Source organism: Scleropages formosus, chromosome 15, assembly GCF_900964775.1.
Source record: "Scleropages formosus chromosome 15, fSclFor1.1, whole genome shotgun sequence".
In the NCBI taxonomy this organism is placed as follows: domain Eukaryota; kingdom Metazoa; phylum Chordata; class Actinopteri; order Osteoglossiformes; family Osteoglossidae; genus Scleropages; species Scleropages formosus.
The window spans coordinates 17,563,861-17,575,621 of record NC_041820.1 but is presented as its reverse complement, the minus strand read 5'-3'; the positions used below and the strand labels follow the sequence as shown (position 1 = coordinate 17,575,621).

Genomic DNA, 11,761 nt, shown 5'->3' with positions numbered 1-11,761 from the left:
TAAGTTATCTTTTTTTCTTTTCTTTTTTTTTTTTTGTCGACATATGTCCACTACTCGGCGCACATGCTCTAAGGTTCACCTGTGCACAATGTAAATATTAAAAAAACAAACCAAAAAAAAAAAAACAAAAAAAAAACATCAAGCAAATTAATACCAAAAATCTAACAGCCAGTCGTTTAAATAAGTAAATAAACATTATTTATAAAACTTTAAAAGTAAAGTAAAAATATCACAGCGTCTTTTCAACATGAAATACCAAAAAAAGACATTATTAGCTGGGCAGGCGCTCGGAATGTGTCCCGTGTCCGTCTCCACCTCCTCCTGTCAGAGGTTCTCTCGGCTCCTCCTCGCCTCGTTCCCCTCCATCCCGCATCTTCGTGTTTACTTCTTCGTAAGTCATCCGATATAAGAAAAAGCATAATTAAGAATGAAAATTAAAAAAAAAAAAAAGGAAAAAAAAAAAAAAACATTATAAGACCGGCATTCCCTCGGTTTGGCAGCCTTCACATAAGAAAGCAGGCACTGTTATTGATTTCATCTGTTGGATTGTCTCTTGCTTCCCTACTTGTCAATTTTTTTTTTTTTTTTATTTATTTTCTTCTGTTCTTGCTTTCACCGCTCTCCCGTGTTCTTTTCGTCGGACCGGTGGCTGTCCCTCCTCAGATGTCACATTCGCTGTCGCTGGAAGTGATGGAGATGGCCGAGGCCGCAGCCTTGCTGGACAGGCTGGCCTCAGGGCTGGACGCGGGTCCGAGCCGCTCCACCGCGCCCACCTCCTCGGCCAGGGAGCGGACCGAGCCCTGGGACAGCACCTGCTGCTGTAATCTGGACGAAACACACACAAGGACGGTAGAGGGGAATCACAACGGCATCCTGACGTACAGTATTTCACACCGCGCGCGCACTACACGTGGAATAAATCACATCCCCCCATATGTACACTAACACTGTCTTTGTACTGCAGCGCTCCGGGAAAACGTCCTGGCTGCTCAGTAAATAGTCATAACAATCATCACGCGGCTCAGATGATCTTTTGAGACCAGGGTTTACATCGCCGAAGACCCGAAAACATCTGAATGTTGATTTCGTGAAGAAGGGCTGAGTTTATAGGTAATATTGTCATCACTGGGTTTGGATGATCTAAAAGTATCCGTCAAAATGAAATGAACGTCTATTCAAACAAGCAATTGAAATAACCGAAATGTACCGCGGAAACAAATGACAGAATGATGAGCATCTATCGCACATGTCAGGCGTCTACGGCTGTTTACGCCGGAATAACCATGTTATCGTGACAAAAGCGGACTCTGTTCCGGCACCGCGTCTCTTAATCGTAGCTAAAATGAGTGGAAAAATCACACGCAAAAAAAATTGCGCACGTTTTCCAAAGGCAACACTTGACACAAACAATGCGAACCGTTAGCACGAGTGTAAAATCTCGGATCCACGCACAGATTGCCATTTTTTTTCCAGTAACGCATCTCTGGGAACATACGCGGTGCTTCGCATTTTATTCACTTGCGTAAGACGCTGGTGTTTAAAAATAAATGTTCCGCTGTAATTCGGGCCTCGGAACGCAGCTGTGATGGAATTTAACAGTGGCAGATGCGCGATTTAATTTAATTTAGTTTAATAACGCACGTTTTTTAATGAAACTTCACATCAGCAGCAAAAAAAAAAAAAGTATTGCAGAAGCAATGTTCGTATTTGGACGAGTTAATGCAGCGATATGTTACACACTGCAGACCCCCTATAAACTGGAATATATTAGATTTTAGTTCCCCCGTGATCTTAACCTTATTTTCATTTTAGAGTCCAAGAAGAGGGTATTTTTCGTCCCGTTTATCCCACACGAGCGCAGCTTCACCGTAAAAGCAAACGCTCGCGCTTCCGAGCGCGTTCAACGGCAAATCACTGCGGAGCCGCGACACGTTCGGGCGACACGTGTGACGGGGGGACGAGGCGCACGAGCACAGAGGAATACGAGATAAAATACGTGAAATGGAAGACAGACGGGACACGGGTGTGCCGTGGGGAGGAGGAGGAGGGGGGGGGGAGGGGAGTCACGCACCTGTTCTTGGCCGCGGCCGCCCTGTCTCTTTGTCTGCGGTTTTTGAACCAGTTCCCCACTTGTGTGGGAGTGAGTCCCGTGGCCTGCGCCAGCTCCCGCTTTTTGCTCGGGTTCGGGTAAGGGTCTTGTAGGTACCACTCTCTGAGCAAGTGTCGGGTCCTCTCCTTGAAGCAGTGTGTCTTTTGCTCCCCGTCCCAAATCGTCCTGGGCAGCGGGAACTTCTTCCTCACCCTGTATTTGTCCACGGGTCCGAGCGGGCGGCCCCTCAGCTTCTCCGCCTCCTGGTAGTGCGCTTCCAGCCACAGGGCCTGCAGTTTGGAGTGCGACTCCTTGGTGAACTTGTGGTTCTCCAGGATGTGGTAGAGCTCGCGGAAGTTCCCCGTGTGGAAGGCCACGATGGCGCGCGCCCGCAGCACCGACTCGTTCTTGTTGAGGACCTCGCAGGCGGCGGGAGCCACGGGCAGCGACCAGAGGAAGCGGCCGAGACGCTCGATGTCGCCGCTCTCCTCTAGGGTCTCGCAGACCCCCGCTACCTGCTGGGGGCTAAAATTAAGGATAGGCAGCTGAAACATGGAGGCTTCTCCCTTTTTCGCCCCGTCTGTCTGTCTCTCTCTCACACTCCCTCACACTCGCGCGCTTACCACTCTCTCTCTCTCTCTCTCTCTCTCTCTCTCCCTCTCTCTCTCTCTCTCTCTCTCTCTCGCTCCCTTTCTCCCCCTTTCCCGATCCAGACAAAAAAGACAATCCCAAAGTTAACGGGCGAACCGTCGAAAACACCGCGGAACGGTGCCCTCTGGCTGACTACGGCAGCCTCGGCGGGCGAACTCGGTGGCTCGAAAGTACGCGAGTACACAAGTAGACCGGAGATGTTTTTTGAAGGAAAAAAAGACATTCAGCCCGCTGCTGATTTTCTATTGGACTTGGCAGATTGGTCGCGTGGTTGCCATGGATGCCTGTCAATCACTGTCAAGTTTGCCAATCACGCGGAAAGGGAGCGCGCGCCGGCCGCGGCACCTCCCAGCGCTCAGCGGCGCCGTTTAAACATGTAAACACAGTGACCTTTGCTTTTTGTCTTCGCACAATTAATTGCCTTGCGTGTTTTTTTTTTTTTTTTGTGTGTGTGTGTGCATCTGCTTCTTCCTTTCGCGCTCTTATTAAAGAATATTACATTCCGCCGAAAATGCGATGTACAAAAATGCTAGGTCATTTTTCTTAGCGAAACAAAATGCGAGCTGTCGCAACGGCCGCCACTTTATCGCCGGAGTCCTCTAACTGACCCGCAAAACACACTGCCTGCTTACAAACAACAAATGAATAAAACATCTACAATGAATGGAAGTGGTATTCCGAGGGAAAAAATGCAGGAGGATGTCTGTTTCATTCCACGAGCGTCGCGGTGGACGTGTAGCCCGCAACGTTCACATGATTAGAAAGACAAAATAAATTCACCACGAGGATAAATGATCACGAATCTGTTACTAACGCAAAACACGGACGCGCAACGCAACGGAAATATGTGGCGATGCTGAGCTGCCCTTACATGATTTCAGCAGGCGCTGTGACGAGATCGGGGGTGATATTAAAAAATGAAACGCGCCACACGGAACGAGGACTAACAGAGAAACACGCGGGGAATAGCGTGGAGAAACCAACCGCTGAGCCCCTGCTGCAGGGATGCTGTCCGCACATGACACATCGGTGCACCGCACGCACTCATCCCTACAGCTTTTACACACTCAGCGCACAGCACCCACGGACACGCATCTCCAGGTCTCTAATCTTTCATTGTATAGTTAGTTTCTCATTTCTTCTCTTACGTTCCCATTAATCCACTCGGTCACCTCCGACGGGAGACCATGAATAAATAATAATTTTCGAGTGTGTAATATGTATGTGTTGTGCAGGAGAGCTGTAGGATCAGACTCAGTGCTCTCGGCGCGCACGCTGATCCGGTAAATAAGAAGGCGGATAGATAGCGCACATGGTTTCAAGTGTCGGGTCACATTATTTCATGGCTGGGTACAGTGGAAAAGTTCATTCTGACGGAAAACCCTGATATTATTTTCACAGATCCACACAGTTCAATTGAAAGCCCTTCAGGCTCTGTTACATGATTTATAGGAGGCCCGTGGCTCGGGTTATGGAACTGCCTTCTGTACAAAAAGCTGCTCATTTTATGCACCACTTAACCACGGGCAATGACACTTTTCTGCGATGCATCTCCAGCCTGTTCATGTCGCATTTTCAGATATCTGAATAAAAACACAAGATTCAATGCAATGCCGAATGAGATTAGTGCGTGCGACGTTACCGTTCGGATACCCGCGCAGAACACATGAACAGCTTTTATAAGCGCAAACACACACATGGAATACGGACACTAATCGTGTCATACTAAGAACCTTCATTAGGAATATCTTTAACTATGCATTCCCGAATATGTCATTTATCAAATAGAGAGCGGCTGTTTAGTCTCCTGCATATTGTAAGTGTCCGGTTGTAAGAGTTTGAAAAAGGAGCGGATCACTTCGCATAATCGACCCACCGCCAGTGTCACAAAGAACCACACGGGTATTATTATTGCTCAGGGTACAAGTAGTGGACACAGTAAGAGGATTTATTTTCATCTTCGTGCAGTTGTCACTCATAAATCCCCATTATTACAGATTTAACACCGAAAAATCAAATAATCACAAATAAGGAAATGGCTAAGGAGCGAATAAATTGGACTAAGGCGCGCGGTCAGGGAAGGAGGTGCAATCAGGACACAAAGAGTTGTGCGCTTTATTATATATCTGCTAAAAGGTGGAAGAAAATCGTCGTAATGCGATGTAAACTCATTCTTTTGGATAGTTTAGCTAATCTAAGCGTGCAGTGTTTTTTTTTTCTCATTTTTACTATTATTGTTTTTTAAGTGTTAAGCAATTTTAAAAAGTTTTGAGATCATTTCTGGAAATTAATTTATGCATTTAGGTTAAAGAGCGAGTCCAATTTTATTTGGTTAGTGTGAGGAAGTGTGAAGATTTTCTCTCGGTGAAAAATAGAGCAACTTTCTTTGTTAGAGCAATTCTGAAAGCCGTGTATTCTCGTTTTGGAGTTGATGGACTAATACAATACATTAAACCTTCTGTTTTCGTTCATTATTAAATGAAAAACATGCTCAGCGCTAAACTTTTTTTCAAATCAAAATTAATGTGATGTAGACTACTTTTAAGTCTTAATGTCTAGCGATGGATATAATATAATATAATATAATATAATATAATATAATATGAGCATTATTTTGCTCCTATGTTGTACCAGTAATAATAAAATGACTTCAGCAGTACGAAGGAAGCTAAAAAGTTTTTAATTATTAAAGAAAATATTAAATTATACTGCAAGACTGAAGATTAAATGTTGCACTGCTGTAAATTTAATTGTCAGTTTTTATCAACACACACAAAAATAAGGTAATGTGTAATTATGCGCGTTATACGGGTTGCTCACGTATTTACCGCCCATCCAAAGCGAGTCTCGAGCGCCCTGACGCACGCGCTTAATGTTACATTGAACCACGTTCCAGCTCGTTAAGTAGGTAAACGCACGAGAACGTTTCTTAATTAATACTACAGTTAATATATTAACATCGAACAGTTGATTTTAATAATTTAACAAAAAAGACTTCCCTGCTTATTTTATGTAAAAACAACTGCTATAATAATAAAAAATAGATATAGGATGTTTCATATAGACTATTTGTTGTCTTTTTAAGTGCTCTGGACTACAGATACTATAGGATATGTATGACACCTGCTATCTCGGTATCAATCTATATTTATAAGTAGTCTGTATATTATAGGCCTATATATAACGAGTCCGTGTCAGACGAAGGTCTCGTTGTGGCTAAATGTCATGTTATAATAAATATCGTTTGTGTGTGAATGTGTGTTAACTTCCTACATTCCACATATAATTTTGACCCCCACCCCAATATAAGACGCACCAGTTTTGTTTCTGACTTGATTTCCTTCGAACCCTGCTGGCTTAACGAATTTCTCGTCTATTAATATGATTCGCGCGCGGACCAAAATCGCGTGCACCTGAAAGAAGTACGCGCGCGCGCACGCGTTCGAAGTAAAACAAAGTAAAAATTTCCCTAAAAACAGGGGACCCGTTACCTCCGTGCTGGAGTCCACGTGTTTTTTTTTGCACAGTAGCTTCAAATAACTCCACTTATTGAATAAACTAGTGCCTAATCGCACAGGAATTTGTATTTTAAGAAACATCTCCTACTATGTATCTGTTGCTTCGCCGACTACAGTTTTAAGGAGATTCCTGTGGCAAGAAACCATATATCTTCTTCACAAAAGAAATGGCTCGACACTCGTACTGAATTAATGTTACGTTTTTACGCAGTATATCGGGGAAAACGTTACACCTTCGTTGACGATTCACAGCCGAAGAAATGAGGTAGTAAGAGAGCGAATCGATGGCACCACATCGGGTGAATATTTTCCCCTTTTTTTTGGTGAAAGTCCGCAAATACAGTACATACGTGTACTCTCCATGGCAGAGAGCTACCTGTTATTCTTGTTCACACATGTTTTTCGCGTGTTCGCAGTTTTTTTTTTACGAGCCCTTTTTTTAGCCTTCGCTCCGTCGCTGTGATGCGCTTCGCTGAAAAGCGCGCCAAAATGCGGTTGGTCCAGCCACCAACACCGCTGCTTGCAGCTGGATCCGGAGGTCTTCTGTAACACTGCGTGGGTGTTTCATGGACGTTATCAAGAGGGACAAACTTATTTATTCCTCTATACGCAAAGTAGCGTCCTTGTCTTTTGTGAATTTAGCTTTGTGGCCGCAGTCTTTGCACTAAGACGACGTGGAGGTCATAACCCTGAGAAATCAATGTTGACCGATTCCTACATTTCAACCAGTCTGGTCCCCTTGTTGTGGGACATGGAACGACAGTGGGACACCAACTCACTGAGGTACTGAGGCAGATGTGGAGAGGAGAGACCGCTGATGTCTGAGGCTATTGAACCTCTTTGAGGACATTCTGTCCCTGGGCTCTGTCCAGTCTATCATCCATTGCCTTTTTCGAAACTGCACAGAGACACCACACAAACAAAAGATACATTTCTGTAAAACACCCTGGTATGCTGTTATATAGGCAGTTGACAGACTAAGCATGAGCCATATAGTTCACCTTGGATACCTTTGCAAACCTCTTCTTCTTCTTCTTCTTCTTATTATTATTATTATCATTATTGTTGTTGTTGTTTTTATCATCATCATCATCATCATCATCATCATCATCATCACCACTACTATAAGAAGTAGAACACCAGTAACAATCAGAGAGCACACATCTCTTCTGCATCCTATGCCACTGCCTTCACACACTGAGAAATAGATGCCTGACCTCTGACCTGTTGTTTTGTGTATTGCCTTTAATGATGCAATGATGCCTGTGAGCACTTCCCTCCGGGAGACTGCTGCTCGTTTCCCTCTGCAGAAAGCAGAGGTTGTGTCACACTTGGCCAGAGGGGGATGGACAGCCAACGGGCAGCTGCAAAGCTACTGTTTCCCTTCGATTTGCCTAAGGAAAGACATGATTGCACTGAGGTACTGATTCAGACAGTGAAGGGTTAATGCCAACCCCCAAGGCGAGGGGGAGGGGAGGAGGCAGGGCGGCTGAGTAAGGAGCGAACGGGCTGTAACTGACCCAGATTCGCCCAGATCAGCTCTGCTCTGGGGGTAGGCTAGACACCACATGAGCCGGTCCCCATCTCTTGCTCCAGTGATCTCCCTGCCCCCCACCCTGATCCACCTTACAAATATATTCCCTGCCTGTCACTTCCAACAAGCACGCTCTACACTGCAGCCCATGCAACACACTCCCACGTGCAAAAACACACATGCATGTACACATATGCAACACACATGTTTAAGCTGTCCTAAGACCCCTGCCCCTCAACCTCCCTATTCAAGCCCCACCATGGAAACTCATCTCCACAGTGCTATAATCGTTCATCATTTTGTCAGCTGGCCCAGTGATGATTAACCAGTCAGTCTTTCCACAAGCATGCGCCTTCCTACTCCTAAATGCACTGTTGTCAGAAAATCCAACATGCCATGCAACATGCATCCTCGTCTGGGAGCCAATGCCATTTCCATTTTTACGTGGACAGAGCTTCTGCAATCCCAGCCTATTTGACGACTTTAAGTGATGCGCTAAGCAGCCATATTTGCAGTCCTCCAGTGTAATCTGGACTGGTGTGTGCTGTCGGTGTAGCGATATTTTAGTGGTTGTCAGTATCAGTCCATCTGTACAAAGATGGAACAGTAGGCAAGTCCAACTCATTGCTGTACTTTAGTCCCATTAGCCCAGGACAGGAGCCTTTTAGGTTGTTTAATCTGTGGATTTATGGTAACAGAGAACACTTCTTATCCACAGCCCGACTGGCCTCACTCCCACCCTGCCCCACCTTATAATCCACTGGTGCTTATTTAAACCTGTGTGATATGTAGCAGCAAGCAGAGGTAGTTTTCTGAACCGGGGTCGAATTAGTAACACCGCTTCCTGACACGGATATCCCCGGACGTCCATGCAAGCGCACACACGGGGTCAGGATGCCACACAAAGGCTACTGTCTATTGTTGGCTCATTTTACACAATCTCGAACGAGTGCTTGTTGTTTGTGCAGGGGTTAATGGGTTTGTGTCTGTATGCATGTGTTTGTTTGCTGGAACGCATGTAAAACACATATAAAGTGTATGCAAACATTAAATATTAGAATAAATATAAACATTATATAGAATATAACATAAAAACGAATGCACATATGAAACTCTAATGTCCCTCCCCTGCTACGTATTCTGAGAAATGCAATTCTAATAATATTTTGATGTCAGCAACTTAAAAACTACAAAACTGACACACTCTGGCTGCTGTGCAAATAAACAGAGATTATAACAGCAAAAAAATTAAAGTTTTCATTTCCAAACGAGGGCTGTGCTTCTATTGTATATGAATTGGCAAAATGAGAGAATGTGAAAAATCAATAGTAATGTAATAGTAATGTTGTAACATTCTAAGACATAATAATAATAATAATAATAATAATAATAATAAACTGAAAAGAGTTTAGCTCATATTACGTTGATTATCAGTGCATCAGCTACAGAAGAGGTCTGACAATTAACACTGTGAAATGTCAGTCTTCAGAGAAAAATAAGGCAACTAACAAAGCTCCAAAGAGGCCAAGTCCAAACTGCAGGTGCAGTAGTAAGAAAAACAGCTAAATTATTTAATCTATTTAAGGAATGCCTTGGAAATAATGACAGTATTTGTCAAAGAAAGAGGAACATTGGTCTCAAGTCAAAGCTCACAAATAGGGAGAGACGGACACTTCACAGTATTGCTGCCACAAAACTGCCACAGGGGAATCCATAATGGTATGGGCTATCATCTTGTGGTAGTCATGAGAGTCATGAGGATTGCTCTGTGTGGTCATATGAGGGTCGAGAAATATGAGGCTGTTTTACACGACCATGTGCACCCTATGGTGCCAACACTGTTCCCTCATGAGGTTCCCACATTCCAGAATGATGAACACCAGGATGAAGTCAAATGCCCTCCATGGCCTCCTTAATCATCAGATCGAAATATCATTGAAACTTTATGGGAAGTTCAGGAGTGCAGTGTGAAATTTCCATTTCCTGCATCCCTCAAAAACCTGGAGGCGTTTTTTTTTCTAGAAGAATGCTGCAATATCCCACTACACACAGTTCAGGAATTCTTTAGCAGCATTCCAAGAAGGACCAAAGCCATTCTGAAGGCAAATGGTGGTGCTACTCCTTCGTAGGTCCTTGACATTAATATATTGTTAGGTGTTTCTGTTACTTTGTGCACATCCTGTGCTTCACTTCAATAACAGTGACATAGGTTGAGATGTGAACCTGTAACATTCTGGTTCTGCATTTATTTATTTGCCCGCTAATGCTCAGTGTGTGAGAGACGGAGTGCACAAAAATGGCATTCGTAATGTGTTTCAAAGAGCTATTGAGTTCTTTTAATACAATGAGAGTCATTGAAAAGGAAGGAAAAGGGAGCTGCTCATTCTTTCAAACACAACTATTCTTTAATTTACTAAACATATTGCATTATCTAAATTTGTTTTGCAAAGATGCAAGTTTTTTCAAAACTCAAATTCAGCTCTGGGTTCCATTCTCTCAAACCTGCTGGATCTGAAAATCTGTGCCACAACTTGTCTGAACTTTGACATTTTTAACGGGAGCAGATGTGACAATAAACTGTAAGTTTCAACTATATGAAATATAAATATATATGCATTGAAATATATTTTAATATGGAACTTCTTGTTGCTATTTTTAGATGACCATCTGCATATTGAGTAATTATAATACGATTAAATAGGAATTCACAGCATGGTATGCACAAATGAAACCTTCCATAATAATTGTAATAGTAACTATCGTGATAATAACTATAACATGTTTATTTGTTTCACTTAAGAATAAGAGCTTTGGGAACAGTGTGATAATGTGAAAAAACCATGAGGTATGACAGAATATATCAGTGTAAAAAGGGTGATTTGGGGAATATGGCACTATGCGAAGTACTAAGCAAGCTAGGTAGGGTATTTAGTAGTACAAACAGCATTTCACTATTTGCCTTGCAAAATGTCTGCTAAAAAAAAGTTTAATATATATAACAGAAGTGTTTGCCCTCCTCATTCATCTAGTCAGTCTCCTTCCTCCTTGATCCAACAGATCAGCCACAGATCTCTTTACCCAGCTTGGCTGACGGTTCAAACATTTGACAAACACGTTAGTTCAAAGCAATTCATCTCAGCAAGAAGCACAAAAAGGTGTGGTTTTGGGCTTCAGGGTGAGGACTGCACACACACACACACACACACACACACACACACACACACACACACACACACAGAGGCTGAAACCACTTAACCTAAGCGGGGGTCACGGCGAACTGGAGCCTAACCTGGTAACGCAGGGCGCAAGGGGCACACCCAGGGCAGACAGCAGTCCGTCGCAAGGCATCCCAAGCAGGAGCGAAACCCCAGACCCACTAGAGAGCAGGATCTGGCCAAACCTGTTGCGCCACCGCACTCCCCACATGAGGATTGTAGAGCCACCCAAATTCTCCTTGGTAGCACTTATGATACACTCTGTAACACACACACACACACAGCGTTACTCTGCAGTGACTTGGCTCAGCGCTACACGCTGAAACTTGTCTCCTTTTTTTTTTACTACACTCCGACATGTGACCTGGACCAACACGAGATCTTGTACCACGTGTCCGCACCGCTTACGTCTACGCTTACGTTTACGTTACTTCATTTAGCAGACGCTTTTCTCCAAAACGATTTCCAATGAACAATTTTGTAGTGTCATCAGCCCGCGTACCTTATTCACCGAGGTGACTTACACTGCTAAATACACTACTCACAATGAGTCGCTCATCCACACACGAGTGAAACACACTTTCTGTTTCACGCACACACACACGCGATTGTGTGATTTTAGTCACCAGTCCGCCTGAACAGCATGTCTTTGAACTTTATGACCAATGCTGGCATTACCTCTCAAGGGTGCTATATCAGATATTCGAATGATGGATGTTAGAAGGTTTCTTGGAGGGAAAGAAGGGTGTTACAT

General features: G+C 43.8%; 1 protein-coding gene across 1 annotated transcript; it reads right to left on the bottom strand.

The window, feature by feature from the left end:
* Positions 1-606: 606 nt before the first annotated feature.
* six6a (SIX homeobox 6a) lies at positions 607-2,643 on the bottom strand. The gene is made up of 2 exons (XM_029258625.1): positions 2,072-2,643; positions 607-825 (listed from the first exon to the last, which is right to left on the bottom strand). Exons 1-2 carry the CDS (start codon positions 2,641-2,643, stop codon positions 660-662), a joined length of 738 nt encoding a protein of 245 aa, XP_029114458.1. The 3' UTR covers positions 607-659.
* Between the last annotated feature and the right edge of the window lie 9,118 nt (positions 2,644-11,761).

Bases quoted from the DNA above. Each gene is read 5' to 3' on its own strand.
- six6a (XM_029258625.1), bottom strand. From the start codon at position 2,643: ATGTTTCAGCTGCCTATCCTTAATTTTAGCCCCCAGCAGGTAGCGGGG. The intron at 826-2,071 runs GTGCGTGACTCC...TGTTTCGTCCAG, and splicing joins GCGGCCGCGGCCAAGAACAG to ATTACAGCAGCAGGTGCTGT.